At 51.8% G+C, this 27871-nt stretch overlaps 1 protein-coding gene across 5 annotated transcripts; it reads right to left on the minus strand.

Annotated features, from left to right (window-relative positions):
* Positions 1-1879: 1879 nt before the first annotated feature.
* sh3rf1 (SH3 domain containing ring finger 1) lies at positions 1880-27303 on the minus strand. Of its 5 annotated transcripts, none has more exons than XM_049024216.1 (12): positions 27125-27303; positions 24706-25124; positions 14293-14568; positions 13251-13346; positions 12131-12418; positions 9869-9970; positions 8111-8238; positions 5948-6118; positions 5382-5626; positions 4938-5248; positions 4396-4739; positions 1880-4237 (listed from the first exon to the last, which is right to left on the minus strand). In XM_049024216.1, the coding sequence occupies exons 2-12, from the start codon at positions 25015-25017 to the stop codon at positions 4069-4071; spliced, it is 2442 nt and encodes an 813-aa protein (XP_048880173.1). In that variant the 5' UTR covers positions 25018-25124; positions 27125-27303; the 3' UTR covers positions 1880-4068. The 5 variants fall into 5 exon arrangements, with proteins under 5 accessions (XP_048880173.1, XP_048880192.1, XP_048880182.1 ...); XM_049024235.1 differs by having other exon boundaries at positions 24706-25127; XM_049024225.1 differs by having other exon boundaries at positions 24706-25127; positions 27121-27303.
* Between the last annotated feature and the right edge of the window lie 568 nt (positions 27304-27871).

Here is a 27871-nt window from a genome sequence, read left to right on the forward strand (position 1 = left end):
TATTCTCCAAGGCATGAGGTGAGCATCCCCACCCCGTGTTAGGACTCGGAGAAGCCATGCCAGAACTGCAACCCCCCCCCCCCCCATGATATATAGGGTTAAATGCACCACATTGAAATTAAAAAGTGGTGTCATTTACCTTTGCTGTATAACGCTCAATTTGTTCCCCTGTCTCCTTCCCTCGACGCTCATTCATTCTCCGCCCCCGGGGGGCATCGACGGCGCGCGGAACACGTCTGTTAAGGATAATTGGAGTCGACTGCATTTTTATTGCACCCCTGATGTTCCAACCTGTAGGCTGACAGAGTGAAATATATTATAATAACCATCCCCCCCCCCCAGGAGGCTGAATGGTGGGGGGGGGGGGAATGATGAGGGGCCCCCGCCGTCTGCCGGACCGAGCCCGTCTGTCTCGCCTCCAGATCGTTAAGCAGCCGCATGCTCCCCCAGGTGCGGTCTCGCCAAGCGCCGTCACATGTCGACGGGTAACCTGTCACGTGTCAGTCGGAGCACAAAGCATGACGCGGATTAGCGAGGTGGGGCGGGCGCCTTGACGACGCTCTGGATCAGTCGCCGAACACGCAGACGGCGCAGGGTGGTGCTGCCTCGCACACAGGGAGGCTCGCGGCTCTCGGCCTTCAGGCTGCTCCCAGAGCAGCTGTGCAATCAGTCCTAAATGCTTACAGACCGGCATGGCGGTCTGCAAACTCGTAACCAAGACTAAAGGGCTGGGAGACTATATAGCCCCCAGAGACACTGACCCCCCAGGACTGAACACAACTTCAGAGACCCCCCCCCCAAAAAAAAAAGGAATATAACTTTACAGAGACTGACCCACCCAAGACTGAATACAGCTTCACAGAGACTGACCCATGACTGAATACAGTTTTAGAGAGACTGACCCCCCCAAGACTGAATACAGCTTCACAGAGACTGACCCATGACTGAATACAGTTTTAGAGAGACTGACCCCCCCATGACTGAATACAGTTTTAGAGAACACCCCCCAACACAGAATACAGCCTCACGGAGACCTCCCTTCCCTCCTAGGGACTGAATACAGCTTTACAGACCGACACCTCTCCTTTGTGTACAGGAGCAACTGCGGTAGCATTCAGCACCAGTGCAGTGACAGTTTCTGCAGTGACAGTTTCTGCAGTGTTGGCTGAGCCCACGCCAGCGAGGAGCCAGAGGCATCCAGGATGTCCGATCTGGAGGCCCAGCTAGCAGGTGTTTGCGTCGGATCCCGGTGCTGATCCCGGTGCTGACCCCGCTGCCACAAAGGGGCCGGGGGGGGCGGGCTTGCTTTTACAGCTAATTGCTTCCAGATCAGATGGTGCATGTTCACATGCAAGGGGAAAAAAACAAAAAAAAACCCCTGTCAGTGTGACGCCTGCCATAAACAGGACGTACTCGCTTGCCCCCCTGGCGCCCCCCTCTCAGTTGCTGCTGTCAGCATTCATTGGTTCCCCCTCCCCCCCCAACATCATGTCGAGACAATTAGCAGCGTAATTAAGTGCCCAGGACACGTTTTAACATTGGGGGGGGGGGGGGGGGGGGGGGGGCAACAGGAAACACTGGGTGCCAAGAGCTGAAAGGAGGGGGATTATAGTCATATGGGTAACTCTCCAGACCCATCTACAGACTTCTGTTGAAGATTATGACGATTGCCAGTAGGTAGGGGAGGGCTCTGGTTTGGGTAGCTGTAGAAAGAATGGCCTTTCGGGACATGGAGATGAACTCCAAATACCCAGAAGTTCATGATGTTGTACCTTTGTTCATAATGTTATTAATAGATATGAATGTATAAACCAGACAAACACCAGACAGAGTCCAGGAAATGGTGAGAACATCTTAATGAAATAAACAAACCCCAGGAAACCATTAACCTTTTATTACCATCATCGTTTACAAAACATGCCGGGTCTTTCCGAAGAACCAACATGTTCCTGCACAGATCAACACAGCTAGGGGGCTGCAGCGAGACAGAGGCTGCCAAGCTAACGAACGGCCGACTATCGAAGCTACACAGAAAGAGTGATGATTAGAAGGATCTGCCCGGTAGAACAGCCTCGTCCTCCTGCGACATTTGTTATAGTGAAAGCCTAAGCCAAATGCTGTTTCTTCCCTAGGAAAAACTCTAGATCTACATCGACTAACATCCCACAATGAGAATGACATCACCTAGTCCTTCAAGGGACAGACATGATAATGGAGCGCTTGGTACATCAAAAAAGAGTTTCATTGAGGATTCTGATTCTGGGGGGGTTATGGGTGGGCAGGTAGAACAGCAGCACAGTCAGGTATGTACATTTTTTGGGGGGTGTGTGTGTGTGTGTGAGATTCATGACACTAGAGGGGGGGACAGTCCACCATGTGATCAGTGTGTCATAACTCGTGTAAGTTTACACCAACCCCTCCTTCCAGGTACAAACATATTGAAATATAAAATACAACAAACCTACAATATCACACCAACTCACCAATATGCCCCCCCCCCCCAAAACCAGCCAATGTGTCCATGTGCTCTTCGTAGTGCCATCTGGGGGTCCCATTCCTGCTCTGACCCCCTGGGTGTAGAGCTTAACAATGCCAGTCCAGGAACGCAAGGTGCCGAATGCCCCCTGGTCATGGCTCTGACATGGGGATGTTTTATTGGCTCAATTTCTTGATGCCACTGGCTAAAGGAAACAAGGGAACGGCCCCTTCCGCCCCCATGCTGTCAGGAGGACGAATGACAACAAACACACTATTTGCCACATATTGTGCTTTAAAACAAGAAATGGATCAAACCGATACCCATCTTATTCAAGTCTACGTCACGAGATTAGCTTCACAGACATTACTGCAGCATAAAAGTAACCAGCAAGCCCAGACCTCAGGAAGGAAAACATGTCCTTGTGGTTACTCAGTTCGGCCACCAGGGGGCCTCAAAGGGAATCATCCGGTTCTTGAGGAAACGTCAAAGCAACAATGGAGAAACTATTTCCCAGCTATGGGTGGCCTCAGCTGTGGCCACCGACATCAATGCCATCGGCAAACGTTCAAAATATTCGAGAAAGTTGTGGAAAACCTCACAGCTCTCTGCTGAATGTAGTAGTGTTAAAGACCTACCCAGATTTCCAGAAAGTTCTATTCCGTAAAAATCAATGCGAGTATAAAAAGTAAATATATTAATATTTCTTTCTCGGTGTTGGTTATGGCGGTGCGATTGTTCCTGTGGTTCCTCTGGGAACCGGAGCTTCATCAGCAAGGAAAAACACTTAACAATAAGCAGCGAAGATTTGTGCTTTAACTAACATTAACCATAAAAATGTACAAAAAAAATACACCAGCTGGAATTTAGTGTAAAAATGTGTGGAGTGTGCACTGGTCTACATCTTAAGAGCAGCGTAGTAGTTTGAGAATCTTTGCCTTCATTTACAGGACTGCCTTCGACTCCATGGCAACTACCCAGGTGACACCTCAGACCCAATGAGGATTCTGAAAAACAAGGCCGCGTCCCTTCAGCATATCAGACGCCAGGGAGAGGTGATGTCATGCAGCCACTGGCCTTGAAATGTCATTGGCCGCTGCATACGTTGACCTTTTTAAAACTGCAGGGGAGTGGGGCTCTAGTGGCATGACCTTTGACCCCCCCCCCCTCGAATTGCCAGCGTCGCCACAGCCAGATGGCACGAACTTGGCTGCTTTCTGCTGTCATTCGTCCTTGGTGAGGTGGGGGGACGTGGCACCAGCATCAGGTCACCGGGTGACATGGGGTGAGTTTGCAGAAGACGGACGAGAAGATAAGTTAAACTGACAGTATTGCTGGTTAGCGGTCACTTGTGCTGCTGGCGGCGTCGCTCCTCTCCGTGTTGAAGCAGATGGAGAGATAAAGGCACGCTGTGTTGGGGGGGGAATTCACTGCACGGACACTGAAGGGCGTTATCTCTGTGGCCTGCCGTTCCTCGTCCCCTTGTCTGCACAGATCTCCCAGTCAGATTTCCGGTCGGCTATTAAAGACTGTCAACAAGCCGCTTGTGGCTCCGCCTCCCACCCAGGACCCATTCCCTCCCCCCGGCCGGGTCAAACGCTGTCCACGAAGCTGCCCGGGAAGAGGCCAGTTCTGCCGTTCCTCTGCAGGGTGCCCTTGAACCAGCCATCCTCCCGCTTCTTGTGCACGAACACAATGTCGCCCTCCTTCAGCTCCAGCTCCGCCTCGCTCTGGGGGGGGTAGGACACCACCACCCTGTACCTAAGGAGGTTTGTTGAGGGGGTGGTGGTTAAGTAACAGTACAATCCAGACAACACCAAGGCGGGAAAAAAAAAAAAAAAAAAAAAAAAAAAAAAAAAAAAAAAAAAAAAAAAAAAAAAAAAAAAAAAAAAAAATCGGTGGGAGGGGACACAACCTACCTCTCGCACACTATGGGTCGGGAGTCCTGGTGCATGGACACCAGGGAGGAACATGGCTGGCGTGGCGGGGGGGCAATCGGGACTGTGGCCTCCAGGGCGGCACTCTTGCGCTGGCTGGACTCGGTCGAAGGGGCAAAGCTGGAGGTGGAGGAGGACGTGGAGGGAACAGAAGTGGTGCCGGAATCCGGCTCGGCAGCAGAGGGGACCTCAGGACCCACGGCCCCCTGGAGCAGTGTGGATGCTGCCTGTTCCCCCTCCAGTGAGGGCGACCCAGGCGGAGATGGCCTGGGCTTCTTCTTGTTGGAGGAACCAGAGAGCAGCTTCAGCAAGCCCTTCTTCTCCTTCTGGATGGGGTGAGAGAGAGAGATAGAGAGAGATGCATTCACTCTGCGGTCAAGGGTGTGTTCATGGTCACTGATGACCATGACGGATGCAGGAAACTCTGGTCCATCCAACAGGATGAGCCATTAACAGTTTAACTGAGGTTCCCATTAAGGTTTAAGCAGCACTGGTGGATACCATTAGCCCCCCCCCCAGCTCACCTTGCTGTCCCTCTCCAAGCGGCAGACTAAGACATTGTTAGCCGCAAGTGAGCCATTGGCAGTCAAACAATTGCCAGGGACGCCGTTCCCTGGGGCCACAATTGCGGGCATTGGCCTCGGGGATGTGGTCTCTCCATCTAAAGAGGCGGCACTGACATTGGGGGGGGTCAATGAGGCAGCTGCACAGCCTATGGCCACGCCCCCAGCTCCACGGGAGGGGCCAGATGGGACAGTGGGGCCTGACTGGGGGGGCAGGTGGACCTGGACAGGCATTACGGCAGCGGTGGGCCGGTCCTGACTGTGACCAGTGGCTGCGGAGAAAAAATAAAAAATAGTCCAGCACATTCACAACGGCAGGGGGCGCAGTGGCTAAAATCACTTATCAAGCAAATTAATTTTAGCACATAAACAGGAAGAGACCTTCACAAATAAACTTGCACACACCTGTCCTAACGGCATTGCGGGCCTGGTTGACCGTCATCTGCCCGCTCACGTGCATCAGCGCCTTGGCCTGCTGCCCAGCCTGGATGTGAGCAGCAGGGACCACGGCAGTGGGCAGGGACCCTGGAGGGATGGGGCTAGAGGGGTCTGGTCCCAGGGAGGAGGTAGGGCTTAACAGGGGTATACCTCTCCCAGCCGGGGTACACATCGTCAGGGGTACCTTATTCTGGGTGCCACTTGTCCCAGTCCTGAGGAATGGAAAGCATGTGTGCATCATTTTCAGGCTCCAATCGAAAAGTGCCACAGCAGTCAGATTCAGTGTCAGGGAGAATGAGTTAAAAAAATATATATATTATACAGTCACAGGTACCATAAGCAGGAGAATCAGGAGAGAGAGAGAGAAACAGAGGTTTGCGTGAGAGAGAAACCAAATTGGCTTTTGTGTGTGTGTGTGTGATCCTCTTCAGAAGACTGGCTCCATTAGGATGATTCCAGACCATTCCCTCACGCCCTGCCAAACACGTCACTACGAATCACCTGACGTGGGCGTGTGCAGTATAAACACCGACCTGGCGACAGGGGCCATGTAGTTGCCGGGGAAGACGCCGATCTTCCCTGTGAGCATAGAGGTGCCCTTGAACCAGCCGTCCTGACACCGCTCCAGCACCAGGAACATCTCCCCTTTGCGTAGCTCCAGTTCGTCCTCCTTCCGAGGGCTGTAGGGGAACATGGCCGCGTACCTGGGTGGGGGGGCATATGCCTTGAATTAAACTAGATGACTTTGTTTGTTGATCTATTTTTACAATTTCCACTTCTACCATTATTTTTCACTCAGCCTTTAGCTGCCCTCTCTCCAAGGCAGGGTGTACCAGTGACTTCGTCCACTGATGGATTATTGTTTCTCATCCCCCCCCCCCCCCCAAGTGCTGTCTCAGGGAACAGTGGGAGGGGGAGGGTGTTTGTTACGTTCTGTGTTAATGCTTGTTCATGTTCATGTTCAATTAAAATTTTATAAAAAAAAAAAAAAAACACACACACAGTACACATATTGATAAAGACCCAAAACACAAACGATCTAACAGTTAATTAGCTGCTTTGGGCTGCATATCGCCCAGGTTACAGATCTGTCATTGTGCTGAATGTTTATGACATAGATCATAGATGCTGGCCTTAATCAGATACAGGCTAGTGACGGTAAGGTTATAACAGGGATTTCCTGGGTCCCTCCCCCCTGGGGAAGGGAGGGGGGGCGGTTATCAGGCAAGGCTAAAAGCAAAATTTATACTTGTGTGTAACTCACGCCATGGTGTGTGTCGCTCAACAATTACACCCTCAAAACGTTAGGTGACACACATTTCGGTGTTGCATTTATTGTCTTCCTACCCTGCGATATATTCACTTGGTGAATCACACAACTGAAACACAGACTAACAAACACATTCACTTATCCAATCCTGGTTATACACTATATGGCTAAAAGTATTGGGACACACGAGCTTCATGATATGGGCTTCCATGAGCGAGCAGCTACATGCAAGCCTCACATCACCAAGCACGATGCCAAGCTTTGGATGGAGTGCAGTAAAGCACACTGGCACTGGACTATGGGTGCAGTGGAAATGTGTTCTGCGGAGTGACGAATCACACTTCTCTGTCTGACAGTCTGATGGATGAGTCTGGGTTTGGCAGATACCAGGAGAATGTTACCTGCCTGACTGCATTGTGCCAACTGTACAGTTTGGTGGAGGAGGGTTAATGGTATGGGGTTGTTTTTTTTAGGGGTTGGTCTAGGTCCCTTAATTTCAGTGAATTCTTAATGTGTAGACATTTCGGAAAAATTCTATGCTTCCAACAGTTTGGGGAAGGACCTGTCCAGCATGACTGTGCCCCAGTGCACAAAGCAAGGTCCATAAACACGTGATTGATTGAGATCGGTGTGGAAGAACTTTACTGGCCTGCACAGAGGTCTGACCTCAACCCCATCGAACACCTTTGGGATGAACTACAATGGAGACTCTGAGCCAGACCTTCACGTCCATCATCCGTGCCTGACCTCACAAATGCTCTTCTGGTTGAACGGGCAAAAATTCTATTCAAAATTCCCAGTCACATTCCATAACCTTGTAGAAAGCCCTCCCTTCTACCATTAATGTCTATACTAGTTTACTTTCTTTAGTTTTGTAAAGTATGACGTGAAACTGGTGCTGTCATCCTAAGTGTTTTGTAGACCTGTTGCTATGCCGCCTAGGGTGGGTTATTTGATGCTAGATATAAATAGTGCTTCAGTTTCAATCAGCAATATAAGTACATCTGTGATGTACGCTTTCTTTGCACAAAAAAAGGAATGCTATCTATCACAGTTGTCTGCGTCTCCCCAAAGGCCCAAAGTCTAGTTACATTTCTGTGGAGATGCATGTCAGTCTATGCCGTAGGGTCTGCGGCAACCTAGTACTTAAGGGGTCGATTCCATGCAGAAGTATTAATCAGCCTTAAGATGTCAGAGGGCTTACAATAACAAAAACATTCTGAGGCTATACTAGTTAACAGGGAGTGAGGTTGCCCTTCTAGTCTCTTAGCTCTACGGCAGCAAGCCTGGACACTTCCTCCATCTCTGCTCGCTCCCAACCATTAACCACATGTCCACTGGTCTTTCCTCCCTACCAGTGACCACCACTATGAGGCTGACCATAAGCGCCTACCCCCCCCAAACACCTTCCTTTGGGTACACTCACACCGTGGGTCTCTGTCTCCCACCCTGTTCGCTGGCTACAGGGATGGGTCTCTGGCCGGAGACCAATGAGGCGGCAGCTCCGATGGCCAGGATCTGAGGAGGTGGGGGTGGTGGAGGGGGGAGGCCATCCTGCACATGCAAATATGGGGGTGGGGAGGGAGTGAGAGAGAGAGAGAGAGAGAGACATTCAAACTTCCACAAACAGGCTCTTAAACACAGTCCTGCACCTTCTGTGCAGACAGACAGAATGACAGCTGAACAAAAAGCCAAACTTGAAGCAGTTGCCGTTGCACAGTGAGTCACTCATTTTTATGGTAGTAATAATTGCGTAAGCAGACCCCCCAGTTTTGTTACACGGAGCTCCGATATCACCCACAGCCTGATGCTCACACGCAGATGTCAGCACCCAAAATGCATTGCAGCTGAAGACAGGGATGACTGCTTTATTTACGCAGTTAAATCCCTTGCTTCCAATTTGCCGTTTCAGTTCTACTTTGCCCATCCAACAAGATGGCATTTTAGTAAGATACTCTGCAAGGTACCAAGGACAAGAGCAGATTTGCTAATGTGACTCGAACCTTCATTGTAATCAGTGCCTTGGACTGCCAGCGGCTCCCCCCAGTGTTCGCCTTGGGTGCTGCGGCTTTATAAAAACACTTATTCAGATCAATGGAGAGATGGAAGAAGCCAGCCAATAGAGACTGACTGGACGGAAACGCCCGGTCCTCCCACACCACAACCTCTGTGACATCATCACAGACTCCTAAGTGAATTATAGGGGTCAGGGAGAGAAGCAGACCAAAATGAGGTATCTGAGGACAGACACACTCCTCCTACCTAGTGAAAAGTATCGTGGGAATTAAAAAGTGAACAAAAACAAGCTCTCTTTATGATTAGTTTTAATCAGTTCTAATTAATTCTAGTTATGTGCAAGATTTTAAAATGCCTGCATTTTGTCCATGAAACAGATAGAAATTTCCGTCCCTTCCTCCCGCAAAGCTTTTATCCGTCACAGACGGGCCTGACCAGCAGAGGAAGGGGCAGTGGCCATCTTAGGGCGTGCATGGGGAGTAAGGGTACCATTCCGCTACCAGGCTGGCTGCTCTCCTCCTGAGAGACCCTGTGCTCCGTTCAGTTACACTGCCTGTGGTACTTTTCCACTCTGTACTGGGGTTTGAACAGGCAGCCAAACCTCAATCTCTCAGCCCGGGAGGGGTCACAGACGCTGCTGAAGTCATATACCCCACCCAAAGGTACAACAGAAATTCCCCTCCCTGGCTGCACAAACACTGTCTGCTTGGTGAAGCGGCATCGCCCACGCCGGGCTTTCGGAGGTCAGGACGTGACCAGCTGCTGGGTGCGGTCCCGTCCTCAAACGCCCCTCGGCCCTCAGCTGTGCCACCAGCTGTTTGCATGTTGCTTAGCGACAAGCCTGGGCACATTTTGCAAACCGCGGTCTGGCAAAGCTGCAGTGGCAAACAGCTGCCGCTTGTGCGTTACGTGAGCGAGCAAAGAGTCAGGACAACCCTGCCCCTCCCGCCAGCGGGCAACCCTGGCATGGACTTCAACGAGGAAACGGGGGCTGATCTGGAAAGTTCACATGCGGTCAGTAATGGCAGAAGCTGAAGCCTCGTCTTTCAAAGTAAAAACACTAAGGAAAGGCATCCATGAAGCCGGAGTAACTTCCCAGGAATCTCGGGGATACCACCTCTTAGTGGTCATAGTGGGTACAGGCACCTATGGAGGTCAGAGGCCTTACCACTGCATGGCTGGTTTCCGTCGGAAACGTGAACACTGTCGACGTGGTGACAGGGCTGCTGGGAGGAGGAGTCACGATCAGTCCAGTGGTGCAGATGTGGACCTGCAAAGGGGAAGAAGGGGAGGGTCAGGGTTTCTCCATCCGACTCGCTGACGTTACTGGGGTGCCGGAAATCAGCACAGAAAAACTCACCCAAAGCCATCCGGAGACCTTAAGGCCAACAGAGGTTCAGCTAGGGCATCTATCCACTGCACCAGGTACCGTACTTTTGGTACCTCCAGAAAGTACCAAAAACACGGTACGTCACGGTGTTGGTTCTCCACTGGTGTAAAAACTGGTATCGAATAACATCACAACATGAGGGGGGTATTTTGTACTGAATTAGAAAAATGGCTGTAGTATATTATAGGGCTGGATGATGTGCGATATTAATACCAACATCACATTGTTATGCACTCACAATTCTTACATCACTACTCAGCTAGATTAAGATCAGGCTTTTTCTTACTTTCACTTCTGTGCAGACACTATCGCAGGGAGTTCAAGTTCTGCTGAAATATTTTTTACTCTGTTACTGTCACACGAGAAAAAAAAAAAAAAAAAAAAAAAAAAACTTAGCAAGCTTCGCAATTTTAATCATTATTCCTAATCAAGATTATCTAGTATAATTCAGTTTTTAAAAAAACAGATTACAGTGTACTTCTGCTGCTTCTGCATGAGCACTGTATGCGTTCGCCAATCAGTGCTTTTCTACTAAATTTTGACTACACGAGTGCGGGACACCGACTGAGAGTGAGCATGGGAGACGATTACCCACAATGCCACTGGGGGAGAGAGAGAGAGAGAGAGAGAGAGAGAGAGAGAGGGAGAGAGAGAGAAGAACCATCGGCTCAGTCGTGATTACATGCCGCTCCGCAGACAAAGCGTATACATTATATTCATACTGCAAGACCTTGCTCGTTTATCAAGTTAAAACACATAAATAAATTTTAATATATAATAAGGGGGCGTTTCAAGTTCCACCCCAAAGTACCGAAGTACCAAAAGTATCACCCTAGTTGGTTTGGAACTTTTGGAAAATGGAAAAGCAGAAGTACCAAAAGTATGTACTTGGTGCAGTGGAAAAGCACACTAATGTAAGGCGGTACGCCTGGATGTGTTCAAACTGCAGCTTGGGGGGAGGGGGGGGGGGCAATTTTCACGGAGGCCCCAGGCTGCCTTGGGCTCACTTCACAACCATTGGCTCTGACATGGTGATTGGGGGGGGGGGTCCTGTACTCCAGGTGCAAGACATTTATCAGATGGATGTATGACAACTGGAAGTAGAGGGTCACGTGGGGCTCAAATTCAGCAGTCTAACCCCTTCAGAAAAAATGGGGGCTCCTGAAAGGCCCTGTGACCCCCAGTGAACCCAAATATCCTAATGCCCTGCCCCCTGGTGGTGTAACAGGACAAACAACACGCTAAGCTAATAGCCCAACGAAAGAAACACCGGTCAGAACCGCCCCGAACAACAAAGGCCACAGTGCTGTGGAATTCTGGGCCAAGGGACAGGAATAAAAAAGCAAGAATGTGAACCCTGGCATGTGCTGCAGGAACGGCAGACAGACGCTCAACCACGGCATTCGAAATGCTCTGGAACGGACACAGAGGTCATCTCAGACAGGTTCTGGCTACCGATCCCCTCACATTCTATATGAAAACTTGGGCAAGACTGTGTGCGCGTGTGTGTGTGTGTGTGTGTGTGTGTGTGTGTGTGTGTGTGTGTGTGTGTGTGTGTGTGTGTGTGTGTGTGCAAACGCGCAAGAGCAAACCCACTTTCACACTTCGCCTCAAGGACACCCATAATCTAACCGACGTTCCCCAGTGCAGCTGCAACAATTTCACGGTTGAAGGCACCAGTGCCAGGCCTTCTCTCCGATGGGCCAATGGGCCGCTAAGAACACTATGCCTGCCCCCCTGTCCAAAAAAAAAAAAAAACAGGCCAAAGAATACAGGAGGAAGAAGAGGAGAAGCAGGCCCAGCCTCCTAACCATCCACACCATCAGGCCCTTGGGGACCAAATCCTCTCTGGCGCCTAGCAACCGCAGAACAGCTGAGAGCTACTGATGGATCTGGGGTTGCCGTGGAAACCCCCCAATGAGACCATGTGACCAGAGAGGGTGCAGCGTCAAGAGTCTGGGCAGAGGTGACAGTCTGCTTGAAGAGCTGGAAATATTGGTAATCTCAGCAAACTGATGCGAGTGCATGAGCGCCCCCTACCTGTGACGGTGCACTGCATGACAGCCCCCCGCTGAGCTCGCCGATGCGTGCCGCGGCCGTGGGGTTGCTGGAGCTGATCAGCACGGGGCCGCTGATCTCCATGGAATGACGCTGGGGGGGTGCCTGGGTGGTACGGCCTGCCGTGCTCAGCGATGTGAACGAGTGCCGCTTCTTAGCGTTCTTCTTGGCCTCGCCTGCCCGCTGGAGCCCTGCCTCGCTGCCTGCCTCAGCTACCGCCTCCGAAGCCGGCTTGTCCAGCTCAATCAGCTGCCTGGCCGCTGAGTTGAACTGGGAAGGAGATGGGGTCGGTGAGTGGGCGGGTCAAGGCGGCCAGCTACTATCAGTGTATTGGCTGAAGAAGTGTGAGCGGTTGGAGCAAATCTGTCGGATACTATCAAAGCATTGGCTGGTTGTGTGCTAGTGGGCAGGGCACGTCTGCTGGGTACCGTCCAGGCATTGGCTGGCTGAGTGCTAGGGAGAGGGGCAAGACTACTCACTATAGGGCATTCATAGGAGTACTAGAGGGAGGGGCAGGACTTCTTGCTACAGTCAGAGCATTGGTTGGTGGAGTGCTAGAGGGAGGGGCTTATTCGCAATCAAATACAGCAACAAGTCGTACAAAAGAGAATTGAGAGGGAAAGTCGGGGGGGCATCCAATGGGACTGCCTCAACCACCAGCAATTAATGGGTGTGTTCTAGGGGAATAGGCATGTAGAGGGACACGATATAGATGAGTTTTAAAGCACTTGGAGGGGGGGGTACAAGGGGGCCCACAGGGGGCGAGGAGGGCTGGTCTTCAGCAATGCGTCAGCGGAATTGTCGCTTCAGAGGAGGCCTCCATGAAGGCTTTCATCTTCTCACACACAATCAGGGAGGCTTTTGAGCTTCAAGTCACGCAAGCAATCTTTAAAACACAAAGCCATGGGGGGGGGGTGGCGGGGGTGGACAGCCAGTGTTCAGCCCAGCCATTCAAGCCAGCGGGGGTGGGGAGGTTCCTTTTTTGCAAGTGGGCCGGAATCAGCTTTCAGTACGTCCCACACGGCTGCTACCAGCTCTGGGGCAACCCTAGTGAGTCAGGGAGGGGGGACACACCCATGCAGGTCCGAGTTGGAATCCTTACCTCAACATAAGATATGGGGAAGATCCCGATTTTATCCCCCAGCATGCCCTCTGCCCAGTTCCCATCCACCCGACGGATCACAGTCAGGATGTCGTCCTGGAATGCAAAAAGCAAAAGCTCACGCTAAATTTGCTCTAGCCCCCGTCCCGGTGCCACCTCCAAAAGTGACCCCCCCTACAGTCCTCCACGCCCCCCGAAACACCCACCCCAGTGATGTGTTTCTGTTCCTCATCTTACTGTCCTCCACACACCATTCTTTCATCGAATCAAGGAATGACTTCAAAGCGCCTTTTCTGGCCGTTACACTCGGCGGGCAGATAACAGCCGATTCTCTAGCGGCCAAATTCCGGGGAACCGTCTACGTAGGACCTGGTCCAATAGAAGTTCCCACAGCAACAATGAGACTGCGACCCGTGCCGCAAATACGGAGGAAGGAGACCCAAATCCTGTCCAGCTGGCAAACAAAGGGCCGCAACAAAGAATGCGACAGCTCTGATAATGAGAGGCGGACATTTATTAACGAGCGGGAGAGACCCACACCGTCCCCGGGTCTGGAACAGGGACAAAGCGTGCCTGGCTGGGGGTGCTCCATTTTCCCCGAATGACCCCCGAGTGCCAACCAAGCCTCAGCATCACCGTCTAGTTTTACCGGAACATTCCGCCGGCTTCTTGGACGTGAGAAACTGTTGAGGCATCCGGAGTTCGGGGGAACCCTTAGGGTTTGCGGGGGTACAGATGTGAACACAGAGGCATGACGGCAAAGGCACCAGCCGCGTGGAGCTATTCTAGGCCGGCCCCGTGGGCGCAAGCACATGAGACGAGCAAAACGCTAACGAAGCACAGATTCCCCAACAGAGGCAGAGGAGAGTGGCAGCGGGGGCTATTTATAGCTCGTCTCTGAGGATCTGAGCCCTCATCAACCCCGGTTTTTCTCCCCCAGAGTGGGTAATAAGCACAAGCCCCGCCCCTTCCAACAGTCCCACCCGCGAGGCCCAGTTGGCCACACCCCCACACCACGGGGCATAGCCCAATCACCTCTCACCTTCGAGAACGGCAGACAGTCTTTGTCGGCCTCCTTGTCCTTGAGCTCGAAGTCATATAGCGCCTTGCACTGGGGCGGAGGCTGGGGGAGGGGCTTGATCACCTGCACAAAGCTGGAGGGGAAGAAGCCATGTGCCCCCGCCAGCTCGCCGTGGTACCAGTTCTCATCCACCTGCCGGCGCAGGATGATGATGTCGCCTTTGCTGAACTTCAGGTCGCCCGGTTCCTTGCCGTCATAGTTATACAGGGCTTTGGCGCAGGGTAGCTGGGGGATGCCCTGGGGGGGGTAGTTGAGAGAGAGGCAGGCAGGACGAGAGAGAGAGAGAGAGAGAGATTTTAGGTCAAGTAATCAGTCACTGCTGCATGTGTTATTGCCCAAAGGAAATAATTAATATCCCATACAATTATCTTACTTTATCTTCTTTGTTCTAGTGCTCCACCAAAAAAAAAAAAAATCTGGAAATATATATTAATATGCATTTCGCATTCATTTTGAAATTAAACCTGTTCAGAGAGCAGCATGAAGAGATGTACATCACACACACACACACACACACACACACCCTTCTGGCTGTTAACTCGCTTCAAGAAAAGAAACCCACACTTCTCCCCTCATGTGACAGTAGAATAATTTTTTTTGGGGGGGGGGGGGTTACTGCTCCAAGAAAAACCTGTCACTGTGCAGCCATCCCACTCCACACCAGCCCAAAGCTCCACTCTGGCTGACACCCATTGACAGGTTCCTCAAACCAGATTCAGTCGCCATGGATACCGGAAGGTCAGACGTTCCGAAACTCCTGAAGTTTTCACAATACGCAGTATTTCAAAATACAGTACAGCAGAGGTGGGAGCTGATGTTTAGATGGTTAGATTGAAGCCCCAGCTTTCATAGAAGTCACATGATGAAAACGTCGCAGGCCCTAGGGGAGGTGGGGGGATCTCAGGATCCGAGCGGCTTGTGGGTGGCCCCATACAGCACCCCCTCCCTCCAGCTGGACAGGAGCCAACCTGGACCCCAGCGCTGAAAGGAGCTCATTGAGATGGACCCGGTCTCCTCGGCCCCCCGACAGCATCCTGCACACGGGCCTTTTCAGGGGCTCGGGGTGAATGGGGCCGTGCTTGGAGTTACAAGCGGACCTCCGCACACAGGCCCGGAGACAAATGGGCCCGAGCCAAACCTGAGCTTCACCTTCGACTGCGGGCAGGTGTGGTGCTGCAACCCAGGACCTAAAGATACCCGACACGGCTGGGGTGGGTCTGGATATCGGGGTCGGGTCTGGTTAGCTTCTGGAAACTTCAGTAATATGCCGACAACGGATGCCTTGTGTCTCCATCCTAAACTCTTCTCTCCTCCCCCCAGCTCACACACAAGGGACGCCTATTCCCTCCACTCCAAAGAGACTCCGCGTTCCCGCCTTGGCCGCCTGGGGGGCTTTTAAGGAGAGCGCCCTCTGTCCCATGGCCAAAATACGCAAACAAAGGCGGTCGGAGAGGCTGAACCCAAACACAACCTTCATGACTGCGGAAGTCACGCCCCTCGGCGCTCGGAAATCCCAGACCTTCGGTTTGCCTACGGGCTGCTTTCAAACAGACTATATATAGACGAGCGTCACCACCTCAAAAAAAAAGAAAAGATCCAAAACAATATTTACCCAGAAACCCATGGGTGTGGCTCCATAACAGAAGGCCTGGATGGGTTAAGCAAAAACGTCCACCTGGGTGACCGGCTCACCCTCAGACCTGCGATTCTATTGGCTGAGCTGGTGTACGAGGAAGACACCCACTAAACGACACTCGATCACTGCTCGAGTTAAAAACAACAGGCCATAAGAGACAGCGCTGACCTCTGACCTGTCTGGTTCCGCCCACCCCGACATGTCAGACATGGAATTAAGAAGGATCAAAGTCCAAGGTGTTTATCGAGGGGGAAACTGGATTCAGAGAGGAGACAGTGGGGGGCAGCGACGGATAGGGTAAATCACGGGGGATGACAGGAATGCAGAGGAAGCCGTCTGTCGCACGCAAGGGTCATTCCCAGGCCCTTAATGCGGACAGTCGCACCCCCTTCTCCCAGACAAATTGCGGGATAGAAAAGCAGCACAGGGAGGGGCACTGGGCACATATTGCGACAGAGCTGTAAACCACGTGCGGGCACACACACACACACACACACACACACACACACACACACACACACACACACACACACACACACACACACACACACACACACACACACACACACACACACACACACACACACACACAGTGAGTCACCCCCATGTGCAAACACTGCGTAGATGTACAGAAGTGCATCACAAGCGATCGCAGGCGCCTCCAGCATCTCCCCATCCTGACATCAGGGGCGTACGACACGACAGAAAAGAAATGACAGAGACCTCAAGGGTGGGGGAGGGGAACTGCACAATTAAGGTCTCAAGTGACTGACAGTAGAGGGAATTTTGTGTGCGCTCCCTGGGACTTGAACCTACAACCCTGTACTTGTCAATCTCATAATGGATGCCACGGGCTTCCGACACCCGTAACGAGAAATAGCAATGTGGCCAGTAAGGAGCCCAAGGTTAGACCCCACCCCCCAGCGGTGCTCCATCTCCTGTGTTTCACTCCGCCTCCATACACCATGGCACAAACCTCAAATGCGTTACTCGCTCGGGGGAGACGAGCCCATACCCCTAATAACATGACAGCAAAGACCTGGACTGTCAAGCTGAAGGACTATTCAGGTCACATGACGGCCAGCATGGTCATATGACAGCCAAACAGTGTAGATGGGTAAAAACTGTACGTCAATCTGACACAAATAGGCCATGATATGGACAATACAGCCCGGAAACCAGCACGCTCCTTCTACTGGAGATTCGCACAGTGCCTTTGCACCATTTTTTCCTCCCTGCTCGTGCTCTGTCTCTCTCTCTCCTTTTCTCTCCTCAGAGGGCAAACAGACCGACACGCATGAGGGCAGAAAAAGGAAACTTATCGGTCAACTTTGGTCGCGTCACCAGAGCGTGTGACTGCACAGGCCAATCAGAACGAAGCAAGATGGCAGCCGTGAAAGGAAGGAGGGGCAAAGGGAGAGTTTAGCAGGGAGTATGAGCAAGCCGGCAGACTGTGCAACACATGGGGATCTGGACCACACATGGCAGCAGCACCCCCCCCAACCCCCCGAGGTGCTGTTACACTCTCACTCAACAGGACGGGCAAGCGGGTAATCGGAGACAGGAGCCAGAGCTAGTAAACAGGCTGTAAAAATCGATGTCTTTAAATCCATCTTCAAATGATTCCACTTAAAGGCAAACTGCGATAAAATGAGAGGCTCTCAGGCAAAGTCCGGGGGGCTGGACTCTGACCTGGAGAGACGGGAGTCAGCAGGGGTGGGGGGAACCATCGCTCACTCAAAGGAGAATCAATGAAGAAAACTCAGGAGGCGAGGGCTTGGGGGGGGGGAGATTCATAGGATTAACCAGAACGAACATCCCCAGAACCCCAAATACAATCGGGCCCTCGGGGGCCTCGTCACCTGGGTCGGGGCCCATGAAGGCTTGATGTGTTCCACTTTCCACATTAAAAATGACTTGAGGTGGAGGGGGGCGAATTCAGGTTACAAGCACAGGAAGTGGGTTGGGGGGTCGATAAAAGTGACGACACGTCCTCCCCCGGCCTGTTGTAAAATATTCATGGCACCCCGCAGCCTGCGCTCCCTCGTCAGGGCTCCCATCCCTGCCTGAGGTGTCACTGGGGGGGTGGGGGGGTGTTGTCCTGGGGGCCTTGATGTCACACTAAACCACAGGACCCCACTGGCCATTTATAATGACCAACCCTCGAAATGTTCAGAACCAGCGCTTCACCTGGATCTGGGTCAAACTGAGCGCAGCCCTCTTATGTTCTCAAAGATAACAATCAGGACCGACAGCCTTTGTGCTATGGCTAGATACTTGGGGGGGGGGGGGGGGGGGCACTGTTAAGTGGGAAGGGTTTGAAAGTGTACATTATTCATCGACACGCTTTTATAGCGGTCGCTCGGCTTCACTCATGCATCCGCCGATGCAATACTCCTGATGCAAGCTCCCTGCAATGGGGATGGGGGGTGTAATGCATGGTTGGGGGGGGGGGGGGGGGGGTGAGGGGACAAAGATGGCCACCCAAATCATGGACGAAACTGCACAGCAGGATGGATGACGGGCTGAACGAACGGACAGACAGACAAAGAATGTCTCCACAGTGCCCATTAAGAATTATGTGCTTCATAATGGACACACAGCAGTGAATTACCACACTTGGAGAGCTCCATCTGCAATCGTTAAACTACACACTCCAAATTACCTAAAATCATCCATAATTAAAACTGCAGAAGTGTCTGACCAGTGTGACCTGGAGCCTAGAATCACAGAGCTCTGTTTCAACCACAGAACTTTCTGGAGCCAAAAGTCTACATCTGAGTGCTGGGACCTGGAGGTGACCTCAGCGTGTGCATGTGCGTGTGGGCAGGGGGCGTTTCTAAATGAGCCGCACGGACGTTTATGCTCTGGTCTGCAGAACTCTGAAGAGTTCTCTCTGTTCCCCTCTTTTCCCGGGGGAGGACTAATCAAAAAGATGTGTTACACCAGGCACCGTATAGTACTTAGAGGTACTGGTTTTCCACTGGTGTAAAAGCTGGTACTGGTGCTGAATGACATCACAACATGAGGAGGGGTATATTTGTGTATCGTTACTTGCAACTTTTTTCAAGACATCCAGCGTATTGTGTTTCAGATGGAGGCTATTTGCATAACCAATCGACAAAGAAAGCGTTTAAAGTCAAGAAGTACCCCAGCTGGTTTAGCACTTTTGATACTGGAACTTTTGGTACTGGTTCTTCACTGGAGACAATGGAAAAGGGAATGTAGTGAAAGTACCGTGTCATAAGTATGGCACCTGGTGTGGTGGAAAAGCACCCCAAATGAACTCAGGGTGGTGGTGGTGGTGGTGGTGGGTGGGTTAATCAAACAGAGATGTCGCATTTGCAGACTGGTGTCAGGAGTCCGCTCTGGGGAGGTGAGAGGGAGCTTCTAGAACCTTCTCATGGAGGACACACGTCCATTTTGTACATTCAGCAAGGAAGGAAAACGTACGCAGACGAGCTGCATGACCTCCCCTCACCCCCATTCCACCATGACCTCCAACAAGCCCCTCCTGGACACCATGACTGACCACCGCAAAATCCCAGTCATGTGTCTCAGGACGCATCAAACAGCACATTTAGATGGTTCTTGTACAAAAATACAAATTTTAATCATATCCAAGGGACATGATACTTAAACACATAACTGTGTCATTGGCAGGGCCTGCGAGGGAAAATCGCCCTGATAACCGTACAGGAGATTCAGTGACTGGTAACAGAGACCGGACTGCAGTGCCTGTGGGGGGGGCTTCACAGGGACCCAGAAACAACAAGGCGGGGGGGGGGGCACCTTCTGGGCAAGTGCAAAGGGGCCATGTTTGCCTTGGCAGACGAGCTGACTGGGGGTGGGGGGGTCAGAGGTGTGAAACACTAGTCTTCCAGCAGTGTGCCCACCCACCCCTCGGCTAGAACAACATGCCAGTGCCGCACGCCCAGCGCTCCGAGGGAGAGAAAGGCAGGCAGAACAGCAAAGCCAGCCACCTTAACACAGGGCTGGCACTGCAAACACAAACATGCTCACGCTTCACCCTCTTCAGCCAGCAGGGGGCACATCAGCCTGGAACATGCTGCTGTACCATTGAATTATCTAAACTTGAATCCTTCCAGCAAAAAACAGCTTTGTAAATTAATTGTATTAATCTATAGAACTAATTAAGTAAAATTTCAAACTCTATATACAAATTGTTCATAAATACAGCCCTGCAGTTAGTGGATTCTCAGCCTCTTCCCAGCACTTTCGTAAACAGGCTCCAGACTTGCCCTGACACACCGTCTGATAAGCATTACAGAAGATGAATGTGTGATTAATCATATCATATCATATCAAATAAAAGCGGCATTCGTGACACCTATCGTCAGCGTCATGACAAACCAGCTGGTCGCATTTTTAAACATTTCCAGGGCGTCTCAGGTCAATAGATGGCGAGAGAGAGGGGTCCCCCCCCCAGCCAATGCATCCCAACACATAGACCCCCCTGCTGTCATACAGCTAAAGCCACCATCGGCCGCGTTCAGGGGAGGGGAGGACCACGCGGCAACGTATTCCCTCAAAGTGCTCCTGTGCAACGCAGACGGAGACTTTGCAAACAAGTCCACCGTTGCCATGGTGATCACCAGCAACCGCTGACTGATGGGCGAGAATGGGGGGGGTGGGGTGGGGGTGTTAAATCCACTCCACCCCTGAAACTAGCAAGCCGGGCTGGACAAAGATTTCAGGTCTGTGATCGAAACCCAACGACACAGTGAAACGGAGACAGAGAATAAGACACAAGCACGCACACACACACACACACACACACACACACACACACACACACACACACACACACACACACACACACACACACACACACACACACACACACACACACACACACACACACACACCGTATAAAGCCCCCACACCCAGAGAAAACACGCACAGTCTCCGTCACACACACACCAAAAAAAAGAAAACAGCCTTCTTTCTGGAAGCCGATACTTGATCTCACCTGAAGCTCTCGCACGCACACAGCCGGGCAGACGGGGGCCGACAACAAAATGGTAGGTAAGCCACCGGCACTTTGATCAGGGAGGGATAGGGCTGCAATGCCGTCACAGCCCCAACTTCGGCACACTCTCAAAAAGAGAGCCACACACACACACACACACACACACACAGCTGTCCTGCTAGCTCAAGGCCGAATTACACTTTCAGTGTCAATCTCAGACTGGCGCCTTTACCACCAAGGTACTGGGAGTAAGTGGGGGGGGGGGGGGGGGGGGCAGACGCAAGGTCAAAGGTCAAAGCTCTAATTTGGGATACCCCCACAGCTGTTCTAACAGAAGTGTGAGCCCCCAGGTGAAAGGAGCAGACTTCAATCCAGAAAGTTCTGGGTGGACACTATGAAAACACGGTTTGGGAGGTCAGAGGTCACTCCTAGCCAACAGCGAATCAAGAAAAGGTGCCACAGAAAACCAATCGTGGAGGGACAACAAAACAATTATCAATTACTTGAGGGGGGGGGTGGGAGAGAGCACCTGTTCCTCACCACCCCACCATCGTTCTCCTCCTGTCCTTTTCTGGCAGAATCCTTCGGGGTATAACAGGAAGATCCCGTAGAACCAGTCATTCACTCCAAAATATTCACCCATTGTGCCCACCCCCCCATTCACTTTCCCATAATGCCGCTGGCTCAGGCAGTGTTCCAACAAGCCCCACATACCCTCTGGTGCACCCCCTACTGCCAAGAGGCACACATGTGCACACACAGCGGACGGCGATCGCCGTCATCTGCTCTCTGACCGTCCCGCGCAAACACACCGCCCAGGAACATCCTTATGAATTACAGGCTCTCAGACTGACACCTATAATACACAAGGGACCCCCTCTCTCCCCATGAGGCATCGTCACGGTTACTGACGGGTCACAACCTTCGGATGACAAACTGTACGTGCTCGACTTCTAGGGGCACTCATAAACGTGGGGGGGGGGGGAGGATTGAGTGGTACGAGTGCAGACCTGCCCCCCCACCCCCCATCTCCGCTGGTTTGTGCCTGGCCCGAGCACACGTTCATCGTCACCATGCACCTTTTTTGTTTTGAAGAAAACACTGGAAGTAAAGTGCTATCGCACGGCAGAGTGGAATTCACGATTAACGTCCTTATTTCATGGCTTTTTTGGAGTCGTTTTGGGCACAGTGACACACACAGATTTATCAAGTAGCCAACTCAGCGATTTTTATTTATTCATGCCGCTTGTATAAGAACGCAGTCCCACATTTTACCAAATATCAATCACCGGCTTGTGCAGACTAGCGCTGCTTGGTATTACATTTCTTTAGTGCTGGTACTTATTACGCTATTACAGACGTGTATGTGGTGTGTCGGTCACATCAGTGATGTCATGTATGTGTTCCATACTCTGCCATAGTTAGCGATGACACTACATCCGTACTGTGCCCGATTTGACTAATCGTGCTCCAGTCCATCTCTCCAAGCAGGCCCTGCCCGGAGCGATCACACTAGTCAAATAAACAGGACTGTGGGGGTCAGACGAGCACGGCATGGATCAGCTGGTGTAAGTACACCCTAAGACACCTGGGGCCCACAGTGTGCGAGAGCAGTTTCCTGGAGTGACTGGGGGGTTGGGCCCCCCCCCTGAGGCCGAACTCCTTCCATCTCGTTGAACCCAGAAGGTGTCATAAGCTCCCAGAGATAGCGGGGTCTAGGACCCCCCCCCCCCCAGTAATCACACCACCACACGTCAGATTAATAGATTAGCCGTCACTTAGACCCACCCCCCTCAGAATGCTCACTAGTGCCCCCCACCCCCCTCTCGCAGACGCACACATACCTGCGCTGACGCCCACCTGCATGCCGATTGGCGGGCGGCACGCTGAGGACCGCAGGGAGCCTCTCAAGCAAGCCTGAGCGCGCCAGCTGGCTGGGGGACAAGGCCGACCCTGTAATTATCCCCCCCCCACCCCCCGCCAACCCACCCTCAGCTTCCACAGCCGCACGCAGAAAACGGGCGGATAGCATGCGCACGCACACCCACGCCAGGTAAAGTTACAGTCCACCGACAAGGTTCACAAGAAAAAAGAAAAAGACACTGCCCAAACCCCACCCCCATATCTCGGTGTGACCAATCAGAGAGCAGATGACGGTGGCCACATTCTACCCACCCCACTAAGACCCACCCCTCTGAGGCAGACAGCAGAAGTGTTCCAACAAGCCCCACTGGACCCCACCTGAAGCTCAAGCGGTGGCCTTGGCACCTTCAAAAAGACGACACCAAAAGAAAAGAACAACAAACAAAAACCCACCAAAGCTCGAAACAAACGCCTGGAAGGCAGCCGAGTCGTGAGCATGCACCCTCACACACGGGCCGAGCACACAACTCCCCCGCCTGCGGGCGCCGGAATATTCACCTGGCGCTCCCCGCCTTCAATCCACAGCTGAAAATGCTTCCTCTCTGCTAAAATAGAACGGCACCCTTAAGCAGGATCTGCAATTGGCTGACAGCTAGTGAGAAAATGCCACTAGTAAGACATCCGCTGGCTTTTCCGGCACCCAAGCTCAGGGTCAGTGGGAAGGTCCGGGTACCATCCATTTGATCCAGACAGGTGGAAGTTCATTCTGAGGAACTCAGAGACTCCTCAACTCATTATTGGTTACACACAGACACACACACACACACACACACACACACAGACGCACAACATGAGGGTGCAGAACACAGAATGAGATGCCGTTCCATTTCAAGGAGCCAATCTGTCCTTGATCGTGCCATCGAACCACCAGATCTGTCTTCTTCACTTTGCAGGATTCATCCTCCGATGAACGGCAAGACTTTCACAGAGTCCACTCTGGAATTTTCATCAAATATTAATCTCTCGGAGAATGTTCTAGAACCGGACTGCCAGCTCAATGTACACAACCTGATCCCATTCTCTCCCGGGGCAGAAAAGCATACCCACACACCCATGATTTAACCCAAATAGGCAGGTGTTTACTCAACCGGCTTTGGTAAACGTTACCTTCCCCTGAAGGACTTAAATCTAAGAGCGTTAGGTCAGCGGCAGGTTGGCGAGGCTGTAAAATCCAATGCGAATGGAGGAAGACTCAGAACAGGACTAATAGACTCACTAGACCAAACATGTACCCACGCAAGGGTCCAGTGCAAACTGGGGCATGGGGGCAGGTCATGGTACACAGCACAGCGCCATTTAGGCAAACACGCCCTCTCAGGGGGCAACTGGGGAAGTTGTGCATCACAGAGGCCCTGGAATTACGTGGGGGTTCTGCATTTAGGGGGAAAAGGTAGGATCAGGGACCGGTCACACACAAGTATCCTTTCAGATATGACCCTGCCTGCACCACCCACTCACAAGGGGTGTCCATGGGCTCCAATTCCGGCCCAGAATGGAGAGAACCGGACGAAAAGCCGTGCGATACCAGTGACAGGTGGTCACTCCCTGTGGGTTTAAGGGTCACTTTCAGCTGGAGAATTTATCAGTCAGCATCCATCCACAGCATCCCGCCAACCGGACGCCAATCGCAGGGCGACCCGCCAACCGGACGCCAATCGCAGGGCGACCCGCCAACCGGACGCCAATCGCAGGGCGACCCGCTAACTAGAGTGACACTGTAACCAGACCCCAAACACACCATCACCTGTTAACCAGATGCAATCATCAGTCACACATCGGAGGAGGCCACCCAGAAGCCTCAGCACCGCCCACCCCGACTCACCCGGACTGGGGTGCTCTTGGCCTGCGCCCTCTGCAGCTGCCCTGGGCCGTGGCCCTGCTCCCGGGGCCGCCGGGGCCTCTGGCGGATGCCGTCCAGGAGGCGCACCAGCAGGATGTTGCTGGGCAGCTCGTCAACGGCAGTGGGTGCCAGCGTGCGGCACTCGGGACAGCGGAGCTCACCGCGCGACGCCACGATACCCGCCAGGCACCGCCGACAGAAGGTGTGCTGGCATGGCAGGACCTTGGCCGTGGCGTCCAGCCGCTCCAGGCAGACGGGGCACTCCAGCAGGTCCAGCAGCGCCGACTCGTCCATAGCTCACACTGGCTCTCTCTTCTGTCACTCAGGGCTTGGGGACGGGGCTTCTTGGGCGCATGGCCTGGTCACGCCCATGCCTCTCCTGTCACCATGCTGCCTGCATTCTGCTAGGGGGAAACGGCAAGTTTATCCCAAAGTTAGTCATCTGCGAGCTGTGACTCTGTGCACAATTACATTAAGTCATTCTGTGCCTTAAGCAATGGTAGAACTGCTCCCTCCAGTGAGATCTGAACCTCCACCCACGATGGCCCCAGTACCAACAACGAGGGACATTAGGGGTGGTTTGTTTAACAGCCTCACTCAAGCAGGGTCTGTTCCCGGCCACATTTATCCAGAAACGGTCCGAGCGGCGCTAATGCCCAGCCCACTTTGTGAGAAACAGCTGGACAGACAGGTACTTAGAATTACAGCCTATCCGTACCGATGGCTCAAACCGCTTATTTCAATGGAAATTAAAAACTACTGACGAGTGAATAACTGCATATGAAGCAGCAACAGGCAAAATCATCAAAAAAAAAAAAAAAAAAAAAAAAAACAGCTGATTATCCAGCGGCCGTTATAGTCCGTTAAGTGACGCCGGGAACGCGTGTACCAGCGTCTAGGACCCGACAAACCCACCGGGTCAAACCCTCCCGGCACCTTCGAAGAGGCTTCTCCCGCTCTCCTGCCCTCCAGCACCTCCGGCGGGGCGTAAGCCGGCTTTCCCCTGCCCCCCACCTCCATCACGTCTTGTGACACGTATTTGCCAGCAATCGCGCGTTTGTTTCGGCAGATGAAAAGTGCCGCCGAGCAAAAACGGGACAGATGTAACTGGATATCCCAGATGTAACTGAATAACCGGGAAAGCATGCCGGGAGAGTGCACACGGGGCCAGCCTCGGAAGATCAACCGCCTGGAAACAACAATACAAAAAGAAGGCATGCAAAACAAACAGCAAACAAAAGGGCTAGATAGAGGCGCTCCGGTTCCTACGGAGTTGTATTTCTGCCCCAAAAGATCGCCAGTATTCACACGGCGTAATGCAAACGGGCCCCGTGGCTTTCCGGCATCTCCGTGTTATGCAGCATAGCCAGTTGAGAGCTGCTTACGGTGAGCAAAGCGAATAACACGCAGTGATCCCAAGTCACATTTTTACAAGTAATAAAGCTTAAATGGCTTGTAAAGCGACATAACCGAGGCGCCAGGAAGGAATCTACGTTAAATGAAACACCAACATTCACATGTTTGGGGCAGAAACACCCGATCCGCTCCAAACTCAAATGTCCTAAGTTTTATGCCCAAATGACAAACTAGTTGGCTGGATTTACCATTGAGGCGAAAGCGCCAGATGAGTTCCGTACAAACTCAGCAACATTTAAAAGGATACATCGCACAGCGGCTCTTAAGATCTAAATAAAACATTTGCATGGTGAATAACCACATTTCAATGAAATCTGGGAACCCTACCTCCAGAAAGCCCCCTCGGATTGCTCCCTACTCTCGCCGAACAATTTCTCCCAGTTCGGTCGGCTTGCAACTACTTAAGAATCGCATCCGCCAAAAGGAAAAATCTCCGCAGGATCGTTTCCGTCTTCAATAATGTCAGGACGGTGTATTAAAAATAAATAACAAAAATGCACGTCTAGTACTGGAAGTAAGGCGCTGAAATCACTGAGACGAGGAGAAAAGCGAGGGCAGAGCGGAGGCTGGATGCCCGTGTTCAAGCGCCATGATGCGCCGCCGCCGCGTTGACTCCCAGGGACACTCCCACGGTCACATACCGCCACGTTATCCGGTCGGTGGGAAATTGTAAAATAAAAATAAAGATATACAAATTTCAGCACACCGTTCACTCTGGTTCAGTGCTTAGTACAAGTTCGCAAAAGCCAATGATTTCATGTTTTTTAAGGTTTCCTAAGTATTCTCTGACTTCGGAGTCTTTTTAGGCATCACTGGATTAATCGACCTTCTTACTTAAGTAAATATTTAAGTTTTTGGCCCGACGTCGATTCCAAGACCCAAGTCACTCGCCAGAATGTTTTTGGTATATCACAGCCGCCCGCATCGATTGTGCTTGAGCCTCAGACGTGAACCGAGGTTATGGCACTAAAAACGACTTACACACATTTTAAGGCGGAGAGGAAGGCCGATCCGGGGAGGTGCTTCAAGAGAAAACCGGGGGAAGGGAGACTGTCGTGGGACAAACGTTTCCGTGATAGATCAAATACGGAAAGCAGTATTACAATAGTGCCAACCCGGACAAAGTACGCGATCAGACCAGGCAGAGAGCATTACGAAGTCTAGAGCACCACTTTCATGAGAAAGTCGAAGTTGTCTTTCACTTATTTAAACATACTCCGAGCAACTCCCATGCCTCCGAGCTGTGGGTTTGTTTTTGGGCTGTGGTTGGGGGCGGCCAATATTTATGTTTAAAATAACATTGTTCGCCATTCATAAATAAATCGCACCGTCGAAATAAATAAATAAATGGTCATTTCCACGACCCCTCATTTCTTGGCAGGTGCTAATTTTATATTTGGTTCCTATGCGAAGGACGTAATTAAATATTTACAGTAAAATTTAATAATATTTCGCTTTACTACTTATATCTACTCATGATTAAACATAGCATGAAAAAGTACTTTTTGTAAACAACGACCTTCTCATAAGACCGGGAACGAGTGCCCCAAGTGGAGAAGGATCACGTCGGTATTTTCTTTGACCCGCTGCTGAACCAGAAATGACAGACTGCTTATTTTCCATGCCGAGAGATATTGTCCGAGTTTATAGCCGTGGTATTTACATTTAAGGACACTCTGGATATTGATTTCACGCAAAGCTCTTAGTTGAAGGTTCATCCCAGGCTTGTGCT

The sequence above is a fragment of the Brienomyrus brachyistius genome, chromosome 1, assembly GCF_023856365.1.
Source record: "Brienomyrus brachyistius isolate T26 chromosome 1, BBRACH_0.4, whole genome shotgun sequence".
NCBI lineage: Eukaryota > Metazoa > Chordata > Actinopteri > Osteoglossiformes > Mormyridae > Brienomyrus > Brienomyrus brachyistius.

Bases quoted from the DNA above. Each gene is read 5' to 3' on its own strand.
- sh3rf1 (XM_049024216.1), bottom strand. From the start codon at position 25,017: ATGGACGAGTCGGCGCTGCTGGACCTGCTGGAGTGCCCCGTCTGCCTG. The intron at 14,569-24,705 runs GTGAGTCGGGGT...TACCCCCCCCAG, and splicing joins CCAAGAGCACCCCAGTCCGG to GGCATCCCCCAGCTACCCTG. The intron at 5,627-5,947 runs GTCGGTGTTTAT...TCCATTCCTCAG, and splicing joins TACATGGCCCCTGTCGCCAG to GACTGGGACAAGTGGCACCC.